General features: G+C 42.2%; 1 protein-coding gene across 5 annotated transcripts in view; it reads left to right on the forward strand.

The window, feature by feature from the left end:
• Positions 1-27043, forward strand: part of TEAD1 (TEA domain transcription factor 1) — a 231676-nt gene that overhangs the window by 69684 nt on the left and 134949 nt on the right. For 4 of the 5 annotated variants that reach the window (XM_087821739.1, XM_087821740.1, XM_087821742.1 and 1 more), the window contains exon 2: positions 2463-2718. In XM_087821739.1, the coding sequence (XP_087677865.1) occupies positions 2562-2718 (157 nt within the window). In that variant the 5' untranslated portion in view covers positions 2463-2561. Of the gene's footprint in view, positions 1-2462; positions 2719-27043 lie in introns of those variants that run through there. The other variant, XM_016210721.2, reaches the window with a different exon arrangement.

The raw sequence follows: 27043 nt of genomic DNA on the forward strand, positions 1-27043 counted from the left end.
TGGAGTGTGGGAGCCTAAGAGGTTTTGTGGATCCCGGTCAATCTCTGTCATTTATTGGGTGCTATGGACAAACTGGTATGTGTTCATGAGGGCTGGGCCAGGTATGATGTGAATTATGTTTAGTCTGGGGCACAATCGGGCTGCTCTTGTCATATATAAATGGATGTTTTCTTGGGAAATTTGCTTCTGCAAGGGATGGGTTAATATAGAAGTTAACCTGGACATGAGTTTTAGCCTAATGGAAGAATTTCAACATGTCAATGTGGAGGAGGTGGTTTTGGGGAGGGAGTGGGGTCCTTGTCATTGGTGATGTTCAGGTGTAGACTGTATGAGAAGTTGAGAAGTGTTAGAGGTGACTTCAAGCATTGGATTAGGGCAGTGTTGGTGTGTTTTTGTCTGAAAACTCTGAGGCTCTCAGTTATATTGTGATTTTTTTTTTAGGCAAGTAAAGCTCCCCCAGCCCTTCAGCTGGCCCTCACTGTTCTGGATTCTGTCCCTCTACCATAGTGGTTGCATGCTGGGCACATCCACAGTTTATCTTAAAATCTGGCTCCCTGGAGTAAATTCATACTGCTCTGAGCTGTCCAAAGTTCAAGGACTGGCCTGTGTTTTTGTATCTCTATTATTTTGTTTTTTAGGGGTAAGGTGGAGAGGGAGACAGTAGACTAGCCACTGCTCAAAGCATTCACTCATATTCCCATAATTTCTCCAATAAACCACTTTGGAGCTAGAACAGACTCTAGGGGAGCACACAGCTCAGCTTGAATTTTATAAGACTCTTAGATTCCAACAAAAAATGTAATAATTTGAGAATTCAAAAGGCCCACACTGCAGGCATTGCAGAGTTCATCTGGGGGTTAATCACAAAACCCTTTTTTGTGGCATAATTTATACCTCAACATTTGGCAGTTTTTTAAAGTCCTATGTCAATGTACATGTGTTGGTAAGATGTAGTAAATATTTTGCTGACAAGTTCTTTAAATGATGGATCTGTGGCAGCATTTAAAGGCAGACAACCTGGGGTTTCTTTTATCCAGGTGCTGCCAAATCTAAAAAGCTGTCAGAGTACTGAGCCAAAATCACCCACTAGTTATACCATTAATTGTGTAATGTTCATGTGCCTCAGAGTTTCTGCACCTGGGATCTGTTGATATACATCGGTGGGGGAGAGGGAAAAAAGACAGGCTGCTTGCTCTCAGGTGACTGCCCTGGAGCACGGAGCAGTCCCTGGTGCCTGATGGGGCTGCCAGCACCTGCTCCCCTCCTAACTGTCTCTGTTGTAATGTTGCATGGACTTGATGGGGCAGAAGGCAGGGAATGGTGGTCCCACTAAGCTCTCTCTTCTAAGGCCCTGCTGTCTCCCTTCTTCTGTCAGTCCCCAGGAACAATTCTCCCCTTTTTGGGGAAGTCTTTGAATTAATGATCTGATGCCTTTTCAACAATGGAATATTGATAATGTTAGTGTGTGGACAGCAGGGGGTACTGGATTAGATCATTTTCTCATTGGTGTTTGTGCCAGTTTGACATTGGTTTGGAAAGCTTATTCCTTTAAGACCACAGGTTTCATGAATAATTTAAGGAGAATACATCTTTGAGAAAGATTTCTTTTGGTTTTGTAATCTTCAGCGCTACAGAGAAATAAATGAAAGTTTCCCTCATGATTTTCTTCTGATCAGGAACTCCAAGTAGGCTACCAGATGAAGTGCCCATTTAGGTGTAAAACATTTCTTTCTGCAAGTGTGCTGGCCACTTGTAGCTGTTGCAGGGAAGGCAGGAATGGGGACAATTTGGTCCCTGCTTCAAGGTTACAATCTAGAAGCTGAGAGTGGCAGAGTGGCCTGATGGTACAGGATCAGAGTCCCACAGAGAAATGCTATGGACTAGCAGGTTCAGGTCAGCTGTCATTGCTGTCTTAGTAGAGTGAGTGTTTGTGGTAACAAAATAATATTCTTTTTTCTTCCATCCTGCCATCATCTTGCATCTTGGTGGTGATCTCAGTGATAAATTTTGAGATGGTTTAACATTTCAGAGTTACCCTGTTAATTGCCACAGTGAGGAAAACATCTTTTGTTTTACTTTTTTTCTTTTAAACAAAGTTGTTCTGCTATGGAGTTTTGGTTATCATTGAGCAGGGCGCTCTTGGTAGATAGTAGACACTTAGTGAATGGTTTTGCATGGTTCACTGTGAACTTGCAACTTAGAGTAAGTACTATTCTCAGATGAAAACTTCCTCTCATCTGCGAAGATTATACAGCTGCTCTCTGCCATTAGGTTTCTATACTGAGTGCCTAACATGAATACATAAAGAAAAAAAGCCACTTGGATCTCAAAATCCCATATTTTCTCCTCGAAGTTCTTCTCCAAGCGAAGCTGCCAACTAAAGAATGCGCAGTGAAACTAGGAAGAGCAGTATATTGGTGGTTACCTCATCTTGATCACAATATTTTTTCATTCTCTCTTAGGTTTATTTTCTTGAAAAGGCTCCAGGCTTCGGCTTGGAAAATCCAACCGCCAAAATTGAGCCCAGCAGCTGGAGCGGCAGCGAGAGCCCTGCCGAAAACATGGAAAGGATGAGTGACTCTGCAGATAAGCCAATTGACAACGATGCGGAAGGGGTCTGGAGTCCGGACATTGAGCAGAGCTTTCAGGAAGCCTTGGCTATCTATCCACCATGTGGGAGGAGGAAAATCATCTTATCAGATGAAGGCAAGATGTATGGTAAGTGGTCTGGAATGCTCCTTTGAAGCTCTACAACCTGTTTTTTTAGTAAAGGATCATTGTAGCTAGCCTTCTCCTTAGATCTATTCATTGTGTTGTGTTGAATGATCTTTGTAGAATTTTAGTTGGCCATCCAAGGGACTAAATTTCAACTAAAGAGAGTCAATAAAGGACCATTGGGAAATCATTCCCTGAGGGTTTCTTCTCCTCCCCTATGCTCAGTGCCATTACATCAAAAGCTCTCTAGGTCCAGGTAGAACACAGACAGTTGCAGTGGCCTTTGCAGACAGTAATGTGGGGACTAGTTCTTCAGAATGCCCAGTTGAAAGGAAGTGCAGCCACTTAGCTCCAGATAATCCCCCCCCCCCCATTTTCAAGAAAAGCTAGCAATCTAGATGTTTATATAGGAAATTTCATTTTTTAAAGTCAGCACTTTTTTTGTTTTGTTTTTAACATAACCCTGTATAGGCTAAATAAAATATGTGCATGGCTTAATCAGACCCTTAAACCACCAGTTTGTGACTTTGTTGCTAGTTTGCAGTTGAATGGCAGAAATGGCATTAACCCCTCCTCCCAGGCTATTCTCACCTCTTTCCTCTTTTAGAAGGGGATGCCAGGCGGTGTATTCTGAAGGAAACTCCATGAGTATCTAAGAAGGCAAGACTGGTTGATCAGATGGCTTGGGTTGCCAAAGTCTGGAGCTTTTGCATGCTAGTTTTGGGCATTCCCCAGTCCTTCCGCTAATGCTTTTTGGCTGCTTACCTTTTGGGAAGCAGATGGCAGGTGGTTGCTTGTACATACTGCTTGTCTAATTGGGTACACTGAGTTGACAGAGTTTGCACTATAGCTGAGTCTAAAGAGATACAAACAAATAACCTAAACTCAAAGAGAACTACCTTAGCAACCTACCCGAGGTTAACTTATCACAAGAGTGATTTATTTCTAAATAATTTGAAAGCTTTTTCGTAATAGGGTATTGTACCTTTAATACTGCGCCTCCCCTGTCAGGAGCTGTAGGACGCTGCAGCTCAAACCAGCACACACCGCTAAGGAGAAAGCAGATGGTGGTGCAGCTGCCACCAGCTGTGCCCCCCCCTCCCCCCTCCCCTGCTCCAGCTTGGATGATGTAATGGAAACAAGGAAAATTTTGCTTTCTGCAACACTGGAGTCTCTAAGCCCGTCAGTGTCACACACACAGGGGGTGGAAAGAGAGAACCCAAACCTTCAGCATTTGTTTTATGCTCTCATGTAATCCTTTGTTGCCAGAGAAGCTTCTTTGGGTCTGCTGAAATGGACTCTGGATGAAACATCTCAGCTGCTGTGGGTAGAATATTTCAGGGCCTTTGATTTTCTGAATGTTTGTATCTTTCCTGATCTGCTCATCCTTAGCCTGGGTATATGTTTTCAGGGTCTTGTCTTCCTACCTAAAAATGAAACCTCCCCATTTTAAAGGCAGAGGAAAGCACTTTAATCTTTGAGCCTTCTTTGAAACTGATTTTATTACAGGTAGGGAAGGTGGCTTCAGGCCACTTTACCTTGTACAGCTCCCATTTGTTTACCCAGAAATTGTTGTAACCTGAAATATTGGCCTAGTATTGGAAATCGTGGTGGGGGAGAGCTACAGTCTTTTCTTTCTCACAAGGAAGACTAGGGAAAACTCTGTCCCTGTAGAGGTCAGGACTGAGAACATAATGCAATGCAAAAGTTTAACTTTTCAACTTCAGTTTTGTTTTCTCCGCTGAGTGTACCTTTTAGGTAGCAGCCATGGTAGATGTAACCAATTTGCCGATAATTTCATCATAAATATAATTTTTTGGTGAAAATAATTGTGTAAGAGCTCTTGTTGGTAATTGGATGTCAGGGGCAGCTGGCTAGGAAATAGAACTGTGAGGAGCTTCGGATTTGGGTCATCTACCAACAGTGAACTCAAACAATCCTACCTTTGGTCTGCATCTCAGTTGTTCTCCCGTGCAAAAAAAAAAGAAAAGGTAAAGTAGAAGATGTCCATGGGTCCTTGGGACTTTGCCATTTTGTGATGCTGTGATTTTGCGACTTGTACCTCAGTAAGAGCGATCAGTTCATGGACAGATGTGTTAGTTGTGGGAGCAAGTCTTTAATACCCCCCGGTTGTCAGATTCTGGGGGCTTCCTGAGAGCACATGCTCTTGGTGCACAGTTCTTTTCCCCCTTAAATCAGCCTTACATTTACTGACTGTGTTGGTGACCAACCTGATTTAAAAATGGGACCATCTTTTGGAGCGAGCAGCATTAGGAATTATAACTGCAAGGTTGTGCGTCCTGATTTGAGGGTTTAAGAGATTCATTTGCTGCAGTGGCCCTGAGGTCGCTTCACCCCAGGCAGCTGCCTTGGGGTAGAAATCATCCCCTTGAACTTCCTCTCAGCATGGAGGATCTTTCTTTCTACTACTGCTTTGGAAGGAAATATGGTAGTTAGCCGGGCCATGGGAGATGGAGACTGGACCCCTTAAGAGGAACTGCTCCACGTGCCCTGAAGCTGCCTGTGACCTGTTTGTGATTTTGAGGACGAGAAAAGGTTGAGTTGGGAGCCTCCACAGTGACGCCCCAGCCACTTGGGGATTGAGTCATGTGAGCAGTGTGGGCCAGAGCTACTGTTCCTTGGCTTGTGGCCTGTTCCCCATCTTACCATAAGTGAATCAGGACACAAACCAGACTAGGAGTTGAGGTTTCTTAAGGTCCAGAGCGCATACTTTCTCTCTTAAGCATTTTGAAAATGAAAACATTGAAAGCATTTTGGATTCCATGGAGTAAAATCAAAATAATTTAATGCCTTTTAGTGAAATACCAAGTGTTTTTGACTTGAGGGGGTTATTCTGATATTTCTGAGCATTTGTAGAGTGCGTTGTGATGTCACTAATCCTGAGCCGTGGGAGAAGCAAGGTCAAGTGCAGTGCTGATTTATTTTGGTAATGAAATTTCCTCTGTGGTTGGCAGTAAGGCAGATGCAGTCTTATAGAGTGGGAGAACGGAAAACTCTCTTTATGATGAGGCTTGGGCCATCAGAAGAGATGGCTTACCTCCTTCCCTGCTCCCTGGGGCTGTGGGGAAGCTGAGACTTTACATGGTTGGTCTCCATGTGGATAGACTACTTCTGTCTTGGGCACCCTATGTGTAGACAGTTGTTTTTAGGGATAATTAGAAAGAGGATGAGACCTCTTTGACTTTGTTCCTGAGCTTGCATACTCATTTTTTCTCTGTTTTCCTTTCCTTTAATTTAAAAAAAAAATTTTTATTGAATTTATTGGGGTGACATTGGTTATTAAAATTATGTAGGTTTCAAGTGTACAACTCTATAATACATCATCTGTATATCGTATTGTGTGCTCACCACCTAAAGTAAAGTTTCCTTCTGTCACCAGTTATCCCCCCTTATCTTCTCCTATCTCCCCACCCCCTTTCCCTCTGTTGTCTGTGTCTATGAGGTTGTTGTTTTGTTTGTTTGTTTGTTTAATCCCTTCACCTTTTTCACTCCTCAGCCCCCCAACCCTCTCCCCTCTGATAGCTGTCAGTTTGTTTCCTGTATCTATGAGTCTGTTTCTATTTTGTTAGTTTAGTTTTTTCATTAGATTCCACATATAAGTGAAATCATATGGTGCTTGCCTTTCTCTGACTGGCTTATTTCACTTAGCATAATACTCTCCAGGTTCATCTATGCTGTTGTAAAAGGTAAGATTTCCTTATTTTTTACAGCCTAGTGTTCCATGGTGTAAATGTCCCACAGCTTTTTTACCCACTCATCTACTGATGGGCACTTGGGCTGTTTCCAGAACTTAGCTATTGTAAATAACGCTGCTATGAACATAGGGGTGCATATATTCTTTCAAATTAGTGTTTGGGATGTCTTCAGATAAATTCCCAGAAGTGGAACCGCTGGGTCATAAGGCAGGTCCATTTTTAATTTTTTGACGTAACTCCATACTGCTTTCCATAGTGGCTATATCAGTGTGCATTTCCCCCAACAGTGTATGAGAGCTCCCTTTTCTCCACACCCGTGCCAACACTTGTTTGTTGATTTATTGATGATAGCCATTCTGATAGGTGTGAGATGATATCTCATTGTGATTTAAATTTGCATTTCTTTGGTGATTAGTGACATTGAGCATCTTTTCATATGTCTATTGGTCATCTGTAAGTCCTCTTTGGAGAAGTGTCTCTTCAGGTCCTGTGCCCATTTTTTAATTGGATTGTTTCTTTTTTTGGATTTGAGTTGTATATTTCCTGTTACTATTATTTTTTTACACAGCTTTGTGTCTTTCTCTCTGGTAGGAAGTTGTAGAGGAGATAGCAGGAGCACAAGATAGGAGAGAAGTTCTTCATTAGCAAACTTGCCTGGAATTGAATTTCACAGGAGCAGACCTTAGTTTAAAGCAAGAGAGAACAAAACAGTGAACCATGGGAATGCCGGAATATGTGTCTGTGGCAACTGAAAAACCTGGTCTGGCTATGTAGTCGCATACGTCCCATAATCAAACCAGGGTAGGGACAAGAGATAACATTCATTGATTGCTTGCTTTAGAGACAGAAAAGTTAGCACTTCAAGTCTTGGACTTTGAAATTGATACGAATCCTGGCCTAGCCATTTGTTGATATCAGAGTTTAGGCAAGTTGCTTTTCTTTTGTGTGCCACCATTTCCTCAGTTGAAAAGGGATTTAAGTAGAGCCTATTTCAGTGATTATTATGAGAATTAAAGCTAATTGTGATCTAGGGTCTCTCGGACCACGGTTGAGCAGTGTCTGGTACACAGTAAGAGCTATAAAAGTGTGTGTGAACTAAAAACAAAAAGTGTTCTCTGTCATGGGCTGGATTAAAGGCTTTACATATAATTTCTATCTAATGCTTCCAACAATGTTTTGAGGTGGTTATTATCCCCACCTTGTAGATGAGGAAACTGAGGCTAAGAGGGTAAAGTCACTTTCATATGACTAGTATAAATGGTGGAGCTGGAAAGTTGCAAATCCAGGTCTGTCTGACTCCAAAACCAGGGTTCTTTCCACTGTGCTTTCATGCTTCCTTAGTGGAAGTTATTAAGCATTAACTCAGCAAGTAAGTATTGAGCACCGCCTATATTTCAGCCCAGTGCTAGGAGTTGTCAAGGATATAGCAGCAACTAGGCAGACATGGTCCCTGCCCTCATGGAGCCATCACAAGTTCATTTGCAGGAAACACTGACCTGAGGTCAGGGCTGTCTGCCAGAGCTTTCTGGGAAGTCTGAGGGCCCTTTGAAGATGGTCACCTTCTACTTAGCCTTTTGCAGCCTGTTCTTGGCCACCAGTGTCCAGGGCACCTGGCCCAATGCTGGCAGGAAGAAAGCTTCTCAAATAACACAGCTGGAGGATTCTAGATCACAAGGCTAGCCCTGATAGTGGCCAGAAAGATGTCTGGAAGATTCTAGTGCTCTAGGATCCTGCAGGCAGCGTGAGCAGAACAATTGCTAGACAATGACTTTCTCCTTTTTCTGAGCAGATGTCTTCAGAGTCCTTGCTTAGCACAGCCCCAACGATGGCCCCTTTCTTGCTGAGATGCCATGCCTAATGGTTAGCCCTAGAGCTGAGTTGCAAGAACTAGAGAAGGTGAGGAGGAAATTATCTCTGGGCCAACCTTCTCCAGTTGTTGTCCTGAGTCCTGCCAGCCATGGAAGCACAGGACTTGGAATTGCCCCTTTGCTTACTTCATACGAGAACAAGACAGAAGGAGGAAAGGGGGGGGCGTTTTAGTGAGGTAGTGGCAGAACAGACAAGGGGACGTCAGAATGAGTACACACAAGCAGATGTGAGTATGTACTAGTTAATCAATGTAGGCAAAGAGACTGACCTTTGATCTGGAGAACTGGTCAAGGAAATGCACGATTGTCCCTTTGTAAGACAATGGACTCTCACAACATATCGTTGAGGACCAGGAAAGTGATCTATGTCTGTGGAGGCCCTAGAGACCCTCATATGGAAATGGCTATACAATCCGAGCCCTGTAGGATCTCCAGGCCTTGGGAACGTGCCCCTTGGGGCCTGAGCTGAAGTTCTTTCCATTTTCCATCTGAACATCATGTGGCATCTTTGATTTCCTCTCTTGGTCTGACCTGTGTTTCAGGGCATTATTTCAAATGAATTGGCCAAAAAATATGAAGCACAAAGAGGCTGGTATCTCCATAAGTCAGGGACCCCTTCTTGCTGTCTCGTGGGACATAGAAAGTGTCAGTAATGTTTCTTGAATATATGAATACATACATGAATCATTGGTTAGAACAAAAGAAGGTGAGTAAGTAAGCCTCTACGCCCCAGGGCCTCTACTGTTGGAGGAATTGGCTGGAAAGAAAGGAGGAAAGAGAAAGAAAAAGAGAAACATGTTTGTGTTTTTAATGGTCTTTCCAGATTGAGAAAGAGGACACCCTGGTTTTCGCTATGTGTGTTGGCAAGTGTTAGTTCAAGAGGCAGGAAAGATTTTTGCCCAAATAGGCACAGTAGTAGAAGAAGGGTTAATTCTGGAATCCTAAGCACAGATGAGTAATGAGGGATTTTGAAATAGTTTGGTTCCTGTGAGAATAGCAAAGCCAACGTCATCAGCATTTTGAATGTGTGGGGGAAGTTAAATGTGGGGGGGGGCCATGCAGAAGTTTACACACAAGGTGTGAGCCCTTGTGCAATCTGGATTAAAAAAAGGCGAGCTAATTAGGATGGCTCAAGATATGGTCATGCGGGAGAAAGAGGAAAGGATGTTAGATCACCATGTTATGTTTTCCAACAGCTTTGCTGTGGCAGTGTATGAGTCCTGGGACTGAAGAAGACATGGATTCATAAATTATTCATTGAGGGCCTGCACTGTGCTTTGACTGCAGTGGGGACAACAGATAAAAAATAATGAAAATAACCGACCTGTTTGACCAGTTGCATGTGCTAGGCATTTTCTCTTTGCTTTAGAATGTGTTATCTGTTTATTCCTCATAACAACCCAGTGATATAGGTGCTGTGATTATCCCCATTTTACAGCTGAGGAAGCTGAATCGTACCAACATCAAGTTACTTGCTCAAGGCCACACCATAAATAAGTGGTAGAGCAGACATTTGAAACTAAGCCAGTCAATACAGTAACTACAATATTGACATTTAAGGAAGTCTATTCTGTACTAGAGATATTTACAGCTTAGTGGTAGGCCAATGAAAAGTGAGATTATTTATGATTGGGGAATACACATGTCTGTATTTAAGAATCAAGAGAGCAGAAGAAAGTCAGGCTGACAGGCAGACTTACCAGAACTAACTTTGAGTGGGAAAAAGGCCACTAAGTGTTTTTTCTTTTTTTTAAATTTACTTTGGATATAGACCTATTTGAGAATCTATAGAAAGTTGTGGGTTTTTTTCCCACAGAAAAATGCATATTTGTGTGTAGTTATAGGATTGTTGCATAAAACTTTAGGTGATTTCTGGAGCCCAAATTCAGATGTGCTACTGTGGGTAGAGAGAGAAGGGAAAAGGCATTCAGGCCTAAGGCAACAGCGTGATAAAGGCACAGAGTTCAAAAAGGCATAGCTCTGGTGTTCTCAGAAATGAGGGTGTATCCTGGGGGGGGCTGGTAGAGGAGCCTGGAAATGTGGGCTGCTACTGCATCCTGGAGGGCCTTGAATGCCTCTCCGTGGTATCTGGTGCTCATTCCAAGAACAAAGGGAAACCATTACATTTTGTTTCAGGAGACAGCTGTGACTCAGTCTGTGTTATACAAAGCCAGCTCTGAAGGCGTGAAGACAAGTTGGATGGCTATTGCAATAGTCCAGTGGGAGAGTATGAGACCTAAACCAGAGTACTGGCAGTGTTGGTGGGGAAGTTTCAGAGGCAGAACCAACAGGACTGTCTGACTAGATACAGTTTGTGAAAGAGGAGGAGGAGCTGAAGATGATTTCAGGGTTTGCGTCTGGGTACTAGGGAGGATAGTGGGACTATTAAATGGGGAGTGGAGACAGGAGAAGCAGGTTTGATAAGAGGAAAGGAGTGAGGAGTTGAGTTTTGTCATGCGCTTGAATTACTGGGCTGCCATCCAGATGAAGAAGACCTGTTGAAATCACAAGGGTAGTTTGGGGCTCACCATCAGAGAAGTGACCCCTAAAGCTGTGATAGTGGGTGAAAATGGCCTGCAAAGTACGGGCTCACAGTGTCTCCTGATAAAACCGGTATAGATTTTAAATGGAGTGTCTGTGGCCATGGGAGAGTAAAGAGACTGTCTTTTTAAGAAGAAGGAAGATGCCTCAGCAGTTCCCAAGCCTGACCATTGTCAGCAGGAGCTCTTGAGAAGTTAAAAAAAAAAGGCAAACAAATTGAATCAGAATCTCTGGGAGTATGTATAGTCTGGGAGTCTATGTTTCTCAAAGCTCTGTGGGCAGTTTGGGTGATCAGCCCTGTTCGAGAGCCATTGGGTTAGGGTAAAAAGAAACAAATGAGCAGAGAATGAGAACAACCTTTGAAGCAGTCCCCAGTGTTTGAGTGCAGGAAATGATCTACGTTAGTCAGTGTATGTCCCCTCTGCACGGAGAGGGACATTACCGTTGCCCGGCCGCTCTTTGGAGAGATTTGGCCACACAGGGAGGGAGCCATGAGATGGTATCTTGAAGGGCGTAAAAAGTTAAAGGAAGACTGATTTTAGAACAGGGGAGAGACTTGACCATTTGGTTCATAGGGGAGAAAAATTATGAATTGAGGCTATATTTAATGGAAGAAACCCAGGAGAGACTTCAAAGGGAGTGAGGCTTTATTTTCACTCTGATACATAATCAGATGGGTTGGGGGGTTCAGGAGAGCTTAATGATTGCTTTCTTCAGGTGAGGGCTAAAGTCTGTGGGCCAGGGTGGGTCCTGGGCTTTTGAGGAGTAGAGCTATCGTGGGGGAATGGGATATGGATCGGCGGAGGGAGTCAAAGGATCGCTGAGCAGCGCACTGATCTTACTCGCATTTCCCTAATTCTACATGTACCCTTGCGTGTGTGTGTGTGTGTGCGCGTGTGTGTGTGAAGTTCTGTACAGTGGTGTCACATGTGTAGGTTCAGGTATCCACCACACAGTGAGGATATAGAACAGTCCCAACACCACTAGATCCCTGGGGTTATCTTTTTATAGCCATACCCAACTCTATCCTGCCCCCCTACCTTATCCCTAACTCCTGGCAAGCATTAATTGATCCTCTATTTCTATTTCTAAAGTGTTATTTAAATCATATTATATAGTGGATCTATATAGTATGTAACCTTTTGGGATGGCTTTTTTCCTTCCATTCAGCATAATTCCCTGGAGATTCATCCAGGTTGTTGTATGTGTCAATAGTTTGTTCCTTATTGTTGGGTGGTAGTCCATGGTATATATGTTCTGCAGTGTTTAACTATCTGTTCAAGGGCATCTGGGCTGATTCTGCTTTTTGGCCATTAAAAATAAAGCTGTTATGACCATTCATTTACAGGTTTTGTGTTAACATAACTTTTTGTTTATGTGGGATAAATGTCCGGGAGTGTAATTGTTGGGTCATATCATAGTTTTGCCTTTAGTTTTTTTATTAACTGCTCAACTGTTTTCCAGAGCAGCTGTACCATTTTTGTATTCTCACCTGCAATCTAGGTTCTCCACCCTCATCAGCATTTGGTATTGTCACTATTGTTTATTTTAGCCATTCTGATAGGTGTATGGTGATATCTCATGTGGGTTTAATTTGCATTTCCCTAATGACTAATGATGTTGAACATCTTTTCATGTGCTTATTTGCCATCTGTATATTCTCTTCAGTGAAATGTCTGTTCGTGTCTTTTGTCTAATTTTCTAATTGGATTATTTATACTTTTACTGTTGAGCTTTGGGAGTTCTTTATTCTAGATACAAGTCCTTTCTCACATATATAGTTTGCAGATATTTTCTCCTTGTCTGTCACTTATCTTTTTATCTTCCTCACATGGGCTCCCATAGAGTAAAAGTTTTTAATTTTGATGAGTTCCAGTTTATTAATTTTCCCATTTATGGATTGTACTTTTGGTGTCAAGTTGAAGAACTCATTGCCTAGTCCTAGATTCTGAAGATTTTCTTCTATGTTTTGTTCTAAAAGGTTTATAGTAGTTTTGTGGGGTTTTTACATTTGAGACTGTGATCCATTTGGAATTAATTTTTGTTTAGGGTGGAGAGTGTTACTTTTGGGGGAGCCCATTGGCATGATTATATGATATCGATATTTTATCAAAGGACTAGGGTTGATTCATATTTTGAAATTATCAAGGCTTGAGAACTCAGATACTAAGTTCCTAATGAGTGCATTGTTACACCAGTCTAGGTGCAGAAAGGGACACGGTGAAGCTGGAGGGGCTGGTAAATCATGATGTGTGCTGCTCAGAGGCCTGTTGTGTTAGGAGGGGTAGCAGGACAGGAGGTTGTGGTCATGCACGGGAGAGGCAGCAGCTGAGATTAGAGGTGGAGAGGTTTCATGTGATGAGTTTCGAGGTGTGGCCACAAATGTGGACAACTGATATGAATGTGGGCGATGGCCATTGGAAGCGAGGAAGTAAAACACTGTGAGGCTCATCAGCATTGGGTTGATTAATCACTGATGTTGAAGTTCGCAGTAGTGAAGTGTGAATTTGTAAATAAACATACCAAAATAACCAGATGTCAGGGGAATTTCTTTGCGGAGGATATGACCCCATGGATGTGAATGGAAAGAGCTCTGTATAAATGAATGGTATGGACCTTGTGAAAAGCAGGCAGCAGAATTGTGGAATAGAAGGAACACTGGGTCACAAGAAAATTCTAACAATTCCCTACTCCCAAATTCTTTGGCTGGTCCAGAACTACCATACCCATTTGCAAATTATCTTTGGGCAGCCAAAGAAGCTCTTTGTATGTTGTTGCCATCGTCTGTAGAATGGAATGAGGAAAGCAACATATTTCTCCCTACCTCTCAGCAGTGTTGAGAGAAAATATAGTTATGTATGAGAAAGTGCTTTGAACTGAATTCTAAAAAGAGTGCTTTTGTGAGGTTAAGCCCTTTCAGGGCATGCCTGTTGGAAAGGTAGGGAAGACTAATTTGGAGCTGTCACTTAGGGTGAAGCTTCCCTGGCCCAGGTAGAGGTTTTTGGTTAAGGAACGTATTGAACTGACCCCCACCCCCACCCTTGCAGCATTTCTGCCAAAGAAAGGGATGGAGAGGGGAGATCCAGGGCCATCTTGTCTGGATCAGAGTCACAGACGATGACGGAGGTGACCCATTGCCTGGCAGAGGCTATGCTGGCCCCAGATTAGTGGCTGTCCCTGACATCCAAGGGGAGGAGGCAGTGGACAGACTGCCATGCTCTTAGCAGGCACAGCCCTGACTTCCAACCCTATCTCTCTGTTCTTCCCCCACTGACTTCCACTTTCAGAGCTTTAGTTCCTTGCTCCCCTGTAGCTGTGGCTTTGCATTTCACTTGAAAGTGTGTCTCTAATTTCTTCTTATTGTTGTTTATTTGTATCCCATTGCATTGATAGTGAGTGCTTAAAGTGGTCATTTTAATAATAATTATCAAAATTATTACGATGATAGTGTTCTGTTGACCTCTATAGTAAACGTGCTATCTTAGAGAACCTTCAACTTGGTAAATTTAAATATATTGATGTATCGTATGGTTAGGATCATAGAAAAAAAAAACCTGAAGGCATTTACAACATAGAAATACTGGTTGCTGCAGGCATTGTAGGCAACTCATTCCTTTTCTATTATATGTTTCTGTATTAATAGAATTTTTTATAGTGAACATATGTTACTTTTGGAATTGGAAGGGAAAATAATTATATCAGGTTTATTTTTTCCCTCTGATTCTGAGTAAGGACTACTCATTAAAGAAAAATGTTGAAAATACCAAGACTTAGAAGCAAACCATATTGCCTGAGTTCACTTTGGTGTGTTCACCAGGGGTTCATGGGGGAGGGGGAGCTGCTAAGGGTCCTGGTGGGCAGGAGGGTGTTGTTGGGAGAGGAGTCGATGCCAGTGAGCTCTCTGTTCCTCGTATGGGTAGCCAGGGCAACGATCTTGGGAGACAGGTGGTCAGAGAGTGGTGGTGCTGGGGCTGGGAAGCAGGACAGGGTGTTCTTATTATAGGTTTTAGGACATTGGCCGGGAGTTCAACAGGTGCCCTGGACAGTTGGATCTGTCAGTCAACTGTTCAGACTAACAGTGGCATTATTCTGATATTCATGTATTACAGTGAAATAGGGATGGGAGAGGTAGAGGAAAGCAGTCCAATCCATTCTTTCACTGCCCATATGCTCACAACAAAGTGCCACATCAGAATTAACAGGAATTAACACGCTATGTCTCTGCTGAGCCAATATTTATTGTTGAACTTATACGTAAGAGGGTTGGGGGCCTCTCTTTTAAAAATGTTGATAGATTTTTTTTATTGTCCATATTATTCTCTGTAACAGATTTCTGTCAAGTAAAATTCCTGGCATTGACTCTGGGCAGAGGTGGGTGCCTTTCAATGTATGAAAATAATCTGGAGACATTACAGGTGTGCTACAGATTTTTGTTTGATTATAATCATTTGGTTTAATCACGGGTATGTTTCATTTGCTTGATATTTACCTGCTCTGCATACACTGGAGATTATACGGTCTGCCCACCTTCTCTTCTCTCAAATGCTTCACTTCCAGGTAAATAGTAAAATCAAATGGGTTCTTCAAAGCCCATATGGATATTATTTCTTTAAAGCCTCTTTGTGTATCACTACACTCCCTTCTCCTTAGCCTTTTAGAACACAGTCTGAAAGGTGCCACAATGAAACCTGCTGCCCAGGACATTCAGTTATTAAAAATTTTTTTTTTATAGAATTACAGCTTTTCTTCACAGCCAGTGAAATTGGTCATTAGCTGAAAATTTCCATAGACATTGTTCCTTTTGCAAAGGCCAGGGGAACTTTTAGGCTACCTTAAAAGGGAATGCTCTGGGGGGAATGTAATTGATCACCCCAAAGCTTTGCAGCATCCGGGGTAATAGTTAACATATGTTAATAAGCTGAGTTTTTTCCCCAGCCATTTACAAAGGTCCTAATTACTCACTCTATGCCTGCCCTCTTCCCTGGGTCTGCCTCTGTGCTCTGTGAGTTGCTTGCTATTGTGTTGAGACAGGCTTTGGCAACTGTCTCTTAGATGAATGGTTCTATTACAAACACAGTAGCTTCCGTGACAGCTTAGAAGAGATTGTTGTTTATGACTGCTTTTATTGAGAGAGGTTTGGTGCACATTAATTCCCATAAATACATTTATACCTATATAGTAGCCACAGCCTTAAACATATTTGATTGTGAAGAAGGTATCAGGGCTGATGGCATGCCATATGTGAGGTATCGGATTGCATGTTTATTCAACTGTTACTGCAATCTCTGTACTCGGATGTGCCTTTGTATTTGCTGTCTCACAGCAACACACAGAATGCAATGGCGATACAATCCTGATTATGAAAGATGCTATTTGGGTTACTTGAATCGTAAGCCACATGTATTAGGAAGCATTCTCTCAGTCCTCATGTGTCCTGAGACAACAACCATGAACAGTTGTTAGGTGAAGGGAATTGCCAGGTGGAATGACAACAAGCACTGGGATAAGGGTCTTTTGAGATGGCCAAATCTTTGTAAGGCCTGGACTGACCAGGGCAGGCTTTGTGACCAGGGAGTCAAAATAATAATGATAATAATAATGATAATAATAATAATAATATATTTATCCAGTGCTTACAGTGTTCCAGGTACTTAATGTTCTAAACACTTAACATCAACTCATTTAAGCCTTTTTCCAAATCTTATGAATAGCTACTATTATTCCCATATCACAGATGAGGACACCAAGGCCCAGGAAGCTTCAGTAAATTGCTGAGGGCCATACAACTAGTAATTTCTGGAGCCAGGATATGAATCCCTGTCATTTTGGCTCCAGCGCTGGAGCTCTTAACAGCTACTTTCTGTTGCCTCTGGGTTGTGACAGAACTGTAACCTGAGGTTCTCTAGACCTGGTGTCCCTCCCTGTGTTGCTGCCTACCTAGTGTAGAAGAGAGTTCTGGCTCCAAGTAAACAATGAAAAAGAGAAAATGGGCTTCCTTGGTGTCTGGCACACTCTTCATTCTGTTTTCTGCCTGGTAAACTCCTACTAGTCCTTCAAGACACTGGAAAAGGTACTCCCTCTTCTCTGAAGACTTCCTTTATCTCCACAAGCAGAGTTAGTTGCGCTCTCTTTTGTTTCCACCGCACATTATTTAACCATCTGTCGAAGCACTTTTCAGACTCTTTTAAGTGTGTGTGTTTGTGTCTCTGCCCCCTTCAAGGGCAGTGCTGTGACTTTGGCATGTCTGTAACTGTAGTCCAGGCATAGCACCTGGCATACCTTAGGCCCTCAAAAAATGTTTGAATTAATGGAAGTTGCTGGTAAGAACAGTTCCATCTTTTATCTCTACAAGGTGTTCTTGCCGATATTCTTATCATTGTTATCACATTTATAACATACTAATGAAATGAGGGCAACAATTATAATTTTATAAGTAAGAAACTGAGACACAGAGCTCAGCAAGTTTTCCATTAGGACATTTTATTTTGAGGAACTTAGGGTAGAACCAACCACACCCCATTTCCATGTTTATACTTTTCTATTATAGCCACATTGACCATGTGCCTGAGATGTAAATGAGAATAGTTTTAGTTTACAATTTTATGTCAGTATCACAATGATTCTGCCCAAATGGGACATTCAGTGGCTGTAAAGGATCGCTGAGCTCAATTTGGTTGTTATGACTGAACCTACCATCCTCCCATCCCTGATTTGATAAGCTTATTTGAGATGTCTCTAGATAGTGTGTATATGTGCACATTACTTTTTTCAGGCTGACTCTGGATTTAGTTTTAGCTGTCTGAACATCTAATTATCCGCCACTGATTATTCTAAGATGATGTTGTTGATCCTGAATGATTTACTTAAGTGGAACAATGCACTAAGTATCACTGTGGAGTTTGGAAGGATGTTAAATTAGGGCAGGTCACCAGACCTTTAGGACCAGGTCACAAAATCTGGTTAGTGTAGATTTAACCTGCCACTAATCTGTTTAGTGGCTGATTTATATGGGGGTTTATCAGTTAGCCCATAGGAGTAAGTTCATCATGATGATTAAGGGCATAGGGTCAAGAGTGAGGGCTGTCTGGGTTTTAATCCTAGCTCTGCCACTTGACTGGATGTGTAATCATGGGCAAGTTAATATTCCTGAACCTCCGTTTTCTTGACTGATAAATGGGGCTAATATTAGTATCCATCTCACAAGTTGAATGTAGGGATTGAATGAGATAATGCATTAAAATGCTTCACATACCCAGCTCATTTTTTGAGAGCAGTATTACCCTGACAGCAAAGACAGATAAAGACATCACAGGAAAACTACAGACCAAATATAGATGCAAAATTCTCAATAATATACTCACAAACCAGTTCCTGCAACGTGTTAACAGGATCACACATCATGACCAAGTGGTATCTATCCCAGGAATGTAAGGTTGGTTTAAAATCTGAAATTAATTAATAAAATATACCATATCCATAGAACAAAAGACGAAAATGATATTATCATCTCAATAGATGTAGGAAAGCACTTGACAAAATCCAGTGCCTCTTCATGATGTAAACACTCAACAAACTAGGAATAGAAGAGAAAGTACCTGAAAAGGAGCACTTATGAAAAATCCACAGCTAACACTATACTTAATAGTAAATGACTGGATGTTTTCCTCCTAAGATCAGGAACAAGACAAGGATGTCTGCTTTTACTTCTTCTGTTCAAACTTTTACTCCAAGAACTACAGAATATTGTTGAAAGAAATTTGAAAAGACCAAAATAAATTAAAAGACATTTTATGTTCATGGATTACAAAACTTAATATTGTTAAGACAGCAGTAATGGATCTACAGATGGACCATAAATTCCTAACAAAACCCCAGCTGATAAGCCAATTCTAAAACTCATATGGAAATTCAGGGGACCCAAAATAGCCAAAAGAATCTTGAAAACGAAGAACAAAGTTGGAGGACTCATACTTCCTGACTTCAAAACTTACTACAAAGCTACAGTCTGAATCAACACAGTGTGGAACTAGTGTAAAGTCAGACATATACATCAGTGGAATAGAATCAAGAATCTAGAAATAAACTCTTAAAGTTACAGTCAATTGATCTTGAACAAATGTGCCAAGATAATTCAAGGATGGGGGGGCGGCATTGTCTTTTCAACAAATGGTCCTGGGACTATTGGATATCCACATGCAAAGAATGAAGTTGGACCCCTTTCTCACATCCTATGCCAGAATTAACTAAAAAGGGATCATAGACATGAATGTAAGAGCTAAAACTAGAAGAAAGGAATAAATCTTTCCAACTTTGGGTTAGGCAAAGTCTTCTTGAATATGACACCAAAAGCATAAGTAATGGAAGTACAAATAGATAAATTAATACTTTTTTTAAATGACAAACTTTTATGTTTCAAGGGATACTATTAAGAAAATAAAAAGACAGCTAAGAAAATAGGTGAAAAGTTTTTTCAAATCTTAAATTTGACAAGGGTCTTATATCAAGAATATATAAAGGACTCTTAGAACTCTAACAGAGAGGCAAATAATCCAGTTAAAAAGTAGGTAAAGGACCTGAACACACGTTGTTTCAAAGAAGATATACAAGTGGTCAGATAAGTGCATGCAAAGAGCTAAACATCATTAGGTATCAGGGAAATTCAACTTAAAGCCACAGTGAGATACCTGCTAGGATATGTAAAAAGACTATAGTAAAGAAGACTGACAGTAGTAGATATTGCCATGGATGTGGAGAAATGGGAACCCTCGTACATTACCAGTGGGAATTTGAAATGGCACAGCCATGCGGGAAAACAGTCTGTCAGTTCCTCAGAAGGTTCATCATAGAATTATAAGACCAAGCTGTTCTCCTCATAGGTATAAAACTAAGAAAAATGAAAACAAATGTCTCTACAAAAACTTTTACACCAGTACTCATAGCAGCATTATTCATAGTAGCCAAAAAGTAGAAGCACCCCAAATATCCATCAACTGATGATTGCATAAATAAAATATAGTATATTCATACAATAGATTATTATTACTTGGCTTTAAAAAGGAATGAAGTTCTAAATGCTATAACATGAACAACTGTTGAAACATTATGCTAAGTGAAAGAAGACAGTCACAAGACTACATATAGTGTGATTTCACTTATGTGAAATGTCCAGAATAGGCCAATCTATAAAGACAGAAGATAGATTAATAGTTATATACGACTGGAGGGTTTGAGAGAAATTAGGGAATAACTGATAATAGGTATGGGTTGGTTTTGTTCTGGGATGATTAATATGTTCCAAATTGGTTGTGGTGATGTTTATACAACTCTGTAAATAAATAAAAATTACTGAACTGTACACTTCAAATGAATCAATTGTATGGTATATGAATTACATCTCAACAAAGCTGATCTATATGCGTATATGCTTAGCATTCGACCTGGCCCATTGAAAGTAGTAAATAAAAGTTAGTTAGCACTGTAATAATAACTGTCTTCCTTCACTTTTATATCAGTGGAATGAGAGGAGAACACTGAGAAAGTAGGTGAGCAAACCAGTTAAGTCAGATACCAGGTGATAGAGAAGGTAGAAGCTCTGTGGCAGCCCTGGGCTAGGAGCCAAATGCTGATTTAGGAGAACTAATGTAAAGGTTAAGTGAAGTTATGTGGTACAAGTGCCTGGCACTCAAGAATGTGAAGGAAATCTTAATTTAGTTGCCCTTAAAATGTGGTTGAGCTTGGGTCTGAGGGTCTAGATGTCACTAAACCAGATGTTTTTCACAAAAGAATAATCACCATTAGTGTGATAAAGTCCAGGGTTTTTGTGTCTAGGAGTCATTAAACCAGATGTGTGGGGGTTTTTTGTGTGTTGTTTTTTGTTTTTTTAAATCACAGTAAGTATGACACACAGGGCCCGGTTTCAGTTCTGTTGCTATATTTTTTTCTAGGCGGTGTCTGGGGAAACTCAGCTCCTACTTTCAGCCCAAGGTAGACAGTTTTGTTCTTTGCAGCATGTTTCATTTGGGCCTGAATATTCGAACCCCTCAAGAGGAGAAAGTCAGAGCCCAGCCTTCATACTCTGGAAATGAGTCCCTGCAGAAGCTTTGCATCAGCACTGTAGATGCCCTGGGCTGGTGACCAGTGGTTCCTCCTTTAGAAGTTGGAAGTCACACGTCAACTAGGGGGAACTTCTCTGCCAAGATGCATTAATTTGCTAACATGTCTCACAGTGTTTATTCCAAGGATCTACCTATGTAGGGATTTTCCCATTTCATTGTTGACGAAAACCAAGTGAGTGGCTTTGCAGAAGTTTAGGCCACATACTGGCACCCATGGTCACATGGTACTGAGTGGTGGAGCCAGGACCCAGACATCTCCCCTATCTATCTGACTGCTAAGGCAGTTTACTCTTAGTCTTTACCACTAGGCTGAACTACATCTCAGGGGTGGACAAAGTAGAGGAGGAGGAGAGTTGAAGGCAGAGAAGGGTGACAACACACATGTATGTTCTCAGGATCAGTAAGGAGTTTGGGAGAGCTAGAGTATGGGTGCTGTGAAGAGTGGATGGAGTGGAGTGGCTTAGGAACTCCGAAAGGTAGAACGAGAGACTATGTCGTAACAATTACATTTGAACACTACAGATCAAATATAAGTAGCACATTCCTGGGAGGGGTGGGGGTGGGGTGAGAGCCCTTCTTTTTAGGATCTACAGCTAGTGTTTGAGGAGAATCATTATGGAGGCCTGATGACCCATAAGAAGGCTGAGATTGCTGCAGTACTCCTGGCAGGAGAGGCAGAGGGTTTGAATTAGGTCAGAGGCTGTGGGAGTAACAAGGAGGGGATAGAGTGGGAAAGGGAAAGGTATTTTAGATCAGTATGTTAGTGATCAGGTATTTAGATTAGATACCTTAGAGATCAGAGGCTGTAGGGTTTCATGGCAAGGAAGAGGTAGTTTCATCTGCATGACAGCTGTGTATTTAGAGAGACAAGGAAGGTATACAGCATGGAAGAACAGGTTTATAGGACTGGAGTCATGAGTTAGAGTTGTATGGAGTTTGCAGGGCTTTAGGACTCTCCTTGGGGAGGAGGGGACAGCAGGCACTTGGATATTCAGCATTCTTGGCTGAGAAAGTTTGGAAGGTAACATCTCAGGGTGTGGAGTTGAGACCTTGGTAGTAGATTAGACTTTCCAGGAGACAGAGAGAGAAAAGGCAAGGAGAAAGGAAGGCTAAGGGGAGAACACACTTGAAGCATTGAAGAGCCAATATCTCAAGCCCAGCTTCATGCTATGTGACATCTTGGTAAGCACCGTGCAAGCCACATGAAACCTTACAGATTCTGGGGCCAGGGAGCCTGAATTCCTGCATTTTTACTATACTAAGTATGCTGAAATATTTGTTTGTCTCTTGGCCATGTGTTGATGGAAGCATGGATGCTTTTCTTGTAGGTTAATGGGGTGCTGAATGGTTTGACATGTTCCTCTCTGGCTCCCTAGGGTGAGTTAATGGGCCACACCACGATCCTAGTTTGGCTCCTTCCTTTTCCTTCAGCCAAATCTGGTATGAGCCCGAAGTGTTATTTCCTTCCTTCCAGGCTCCCCTGGAGTGTTGCTGAGCTCCCTTCAGTAGTTGCAGTTGTAAAGCATCAGCTACCCTGTTAACTGTAGCTCCTACAGCTGAAAAGTGCACACTCAGTGTGCAGTGGATAAAAGGGACAAGCTGCCTGGAGACCCTGGAGGCCATGTTGTGTGTGAGGGAGCTTGGGGGATCCAGCCCACTTTCAAAATCTGCTTCAGCTTGCTCTGTTGGGGCCAGTCTGGGGGTTAAGGCTGGAGAAAACCCAGAGACAGTAGGCATGACTTGTCAGAAGGAACAAGGCCTGCCCACTCTGTGTCAGATCAAAGACTGACTTTTCAGTCACTTGACACCTAATGTGAGGATGTTTCTGAGCCAGGGCTGGGGCTCCTGGTGGCCTATGCATGGGGACTGTGGGGAACGTGTGGACCTGCATGTGCTCTGTGACAAGACCTCTTCCAGCTGCTCGCTTACAATTCAGAGCTGGAGGGATCTGGAGAGACCAGCCTGGCCTTCTCGGTTTTCATATTGGAAGCTGCTGCCTACAGATGCCCTTTTCCCAGTTCCAGTTCTGGGGGCGAGCTGGCCTGGCTTGATCACAGCTGCTGCTGCATGGCTGTTTCCTCCTGTTTCACAGATCGTGGGCTCCAGGGTGCAGAGGTCATTCCCAGTTTGGCTTGTGCCTAGGATGACCATATACTTTAATGTCCAAACTAAGACACTTTGGAAAATAAAGTGGAGCAGCAGCTAAGAATAACACCAGGAAAACAGAAATAAACTGGGACCATTCAGGCAAACAAGAATATATGATCTTTCTACCTGGACCTTCACTTTGGGCTCAGTTTTTCCTCCACCCAGGTTGTCCTTTCCAACTCCAATTCTCCAGATTCCATGACCCATATGACTTTGGGTGCCAGGAACTTACAGATTTTGGACCTTTGAGATTTGGTGTCTAGAAAACAGAATCAGGAAATTTTAGGATAACCATGGGAAGCATATCTCTGAAAATCCATGACTGTTCAGAACATAGACTTAGGAACTTTGATTTTTAGTGGATAGTGTGGGTATGTCAGAATTTACTTATTTTTATTCTAAGCACTAAATTGTTTTCACATATATTCAGTCTTCTCTCAAATGTAGCATAAGGTAGCCTCCTGGTAACATACAAATAATGAGAAAGACATACTGCTCTGTGAGTCTGTGGCCCTATATAGAGCTCAGAAATACAGCCACCCAGTCTTTTGACCCAGAAATGGAGGGGGGAGTCCATGGCTCTGGGCTCCTCTCGGGAGTGAGGGGAATAAGTGGCTTGTGCATGCTGTGTCTCTACCGTCTCCACAGACACAGAGGAGAGTGGGAGAGAACACGAGCACCTGAGCTTTTCTGAGACCAAGCCAAATGGGGATTTAGGAAAAGAAGGCATTCCTTTCCCAGAGTAGAGGTGGTGGGTGTGAGAGCTGTCTGGTGGCTTTCTCAGCCTGCACTGGCCTGACTTTCTACCCAAAGCTGGCAGAACCCAGATCACTGCTGGGCCTCAATGAAAAGGGTCTAAGGAGAGGAAATGGTCTTATAATTGTGTGCTCTGACCTTTGCCTCCCCCAGATCACCTGGATGGCCTGGATTTCACCCTTTTCTCACTAGAGTTGGAATTAGAGTTGCCAGATTTAGCAAATAAAAAATACAATTAAATTTGAATTGCAGATAAAGGAAATTAGTATACCCATGCTATAGTTGTATTTTATATGGCAGCCCTAGTTAGTAGGGACTGGTCAAGTGTTTCTTACCTCTAGAGTGTTGTGGAACCATTCACAGTGCTACTTTCATTTAACATATATTTATCAAGTGCCAACTCTGTCAGACGCTCCTCTAGGCACTGGGGATACTGCAGTGAGTGAAAACTGACAAGAGTTGCTGACTTCATGGAGCTCACAGCTACTGGGGGTGATAGACAGTAAGGGAGACAAGTATGTTAGACGGTGAAAATGGTAAAGAGGAAAATAAGACAGAGGTTGGGGGATGGGGGAGGAATATTGGGAGGGTTCGTACTTGGAGGAGGTGAGGGATGGAGCGAATAGAATAGACCAAGCAGGTGTTTGGGGAAGAGCATTCCAGGCAGAGGGTGGCACACACATCAAAGCCCTGCTGTGCCTGGTGTGCTTGAAGAGTGTGAGGGCCAGTGTGGGCTGGAGCAGAGTCAGCAAGGGGAGAAAATGTGGGAGAAGAGTCAGCCCAGGTCCAGGTGCATGGAGCTTATGGAGCCCGGGAAGCCTCTGTGAGGATTTTGGCTTTCACTCTGAGTGGTAGGTCATTGGAGGCAATTGAACAGGGTGGGCTGTGATCTGATTAGGTTTTAAGAGAGTCACTGGCTGCTGATGGAGAACAGAGTGAAAGCTTGCCTGAGATCCAGTTCTCCCCCCACCCTCTGAGGTGGTCTGTGAGGTTTGAGACATGAGTGTCACTTTGAATAAAGGGATGTTGTTACTTGGACACTACACTTTATAGGATCTCTTCTCCTAACTCTGTCTTTTCCATTTGAGTGAAATGTTCCTACTAAAGAAGCAGAGGGACATGTTGTAATTATTCGTTTTTGCCAATCACTGTGTGATATACCTGGTTTGAGGGACAATTCCTTAAGGTTTCCTATTAAGCTTTAGAGAGAATAGTGACTTGCTGGATATCATTTAATATACCTGGAGTTTCAGGGCCTTCAATGGATCAATTTTTGTCAAAGTAAAAGGAAGTTGTGGGGACTTTTCAGTCTTTGAAAGGGAAAGAGAAGAGTGAGCTGGCCAAATAGTATAGAACTTTGTTTTACCTGCATGAAGTTTCTGCTTTAATATTTTTTAGAAAGTCAACAGTTCACATTTACAATTAAACAATGCAAAAATTAAGGAAAACATGCATTTTATTTTCAAAAATAATTATGTTCTGAGAAAATTATTGAGCTTATAAAAGCTTGGCTTATAAGATTATTTTAAATGTCAGCAAATTTTGATGAGAGCTATAATTCTGAGGGGTGGCAAATGTTTTTCAAATATCTTTGATAAGCCTATTGATTTAGAAATGGCATACTGATAAATTAACTTTTATAGGTAATATTATGAATAAATATTTAAGTTTTCACATATAGCCATAAAATTTATTTGAAAGTACACAAATGAAACACTTTAAAAAATGTATAGTGTACACATTCCAAATGTGAAAATGGGTGATTTTGCCAGAGGTGTGAGGAATATATTAAGACTGAGTCAATATTTAAAGTATAAGATATAAGCAGACTTTTTGAGGGACTGTCCTGTGCTGGGTTATATGCTAGGCATGAAGAATACAGAATTACAGGGTGACCACTGTAAAAAACATCAGATGAATAGAATATATGCTAAAACACAGGTATGTACATTGTGTAGTTAAAAGGGACATTTTAGATTCAGCCTGTTCTAGACTAGTGATTTTATCTGTTTTCTTAAGCAGGGACTAAAATTCAGTGTAAACCACATTCATGTATTTGAGACCCCAACCTTAATAAATTGAGATTTTTGCCACCTCGGTTTAGAATTGCAGTGTAGAAGTATATTCACTTCAGTTAGAAAGATCTAGCATTACCACCTCTGCCTGTATGATCTTGATTTCTCTAAGCTTTAGTTTCCTCTCTGTAAAATGGGGGTAGTGAAATGTACCTTGTGGGGTGTTTGTGCCAGTTAAATGAGACAACATGTATCAGTATCTTAGATAATACTGGCACACAGTAAGCTCTTGGTGAGTGGTAGCTCATGTCATTTTTTTTTTTTTTAATATATCTTTATTGATTTCAGAGAGATGGAAGGGAGAGGGAGAGAGAGATAGAAACATCAATGATGAGAGAGTCATTGATCGGCTGCCTCCTGCATGCCTCTGACTGGGGATCGAGCCCGCAACCCAGGCATGTGCCCTGACTGGGAATCGAACTGTTATTTCCTGGAGGTCGATGCTCAACTGCTGAGCCACACCCAGCTGAGCACTCATGACATTCTTGTTGGTAGTACTTTTATTATTTCCTGAGAGTATACAATTTATATTATTTAATGATTTACAGGGTTCCCCAAATTCAAATTTTGGGTGTGCAGCTAACATCTTTTTGATTGCCTTGAGAGAGAGGGAGTTGACAGGAGAGAGTTTGGCTCAGAATAGGTGGGAGGTAGGAACCCAGAATCCTGGTGAATGTGCCATTACACTTGACATCACCCTCCAGATGGCCATTCAGCAGGTTGATAATTAGCTTCAACAGACGCAAGCCGAGAGTCTCCTGGGCTGCTTTCTGCAGCGTGGATATGTAGCCAGAGGAGCACATGGCATCAGGAGGCCTCAGCCTGCTTGGGTTGTGCAGCAGGGCTCAGCTGGGCCGGTGGAGGTATTGCCCTGAATTGGGCCCGCCTGGGTCTCAGCTGGTGCACAGACACTGTCCCTGCCTAGCAGGCTCCGAGGAGCAGACGTGCCCCTGTTGGGGGCTGTGGCCTCCAGCTGCTTTGCAATCTCTTTTGGGCCAGGGCAGTTCAAGCCCCTGCTCTGCTATTTAAATCCATCATCACTGATGACTGCTTCCAGTTTATGCAGAGGAAGTATGTGTATGTGCTACAGGTTTCAGCTCATTACCTCT

The sequence above is a fragment of the Miniopterus natalensis genome, chromosome 11 (assembly GCF_054644295.1).
Source record: "Miniopterus natalensis isolate mMinNat1 chromosome 11, mMinNat1.hap1, whole genome shotgun sequence".
Taxonomy (NCBI): domain Eukaryota; kingdom Metazoa; phylum Chordata; class Mammalia; order Chiroptera; family Miniopteridae; genus Miniopterus; species Miniopterus natalensis.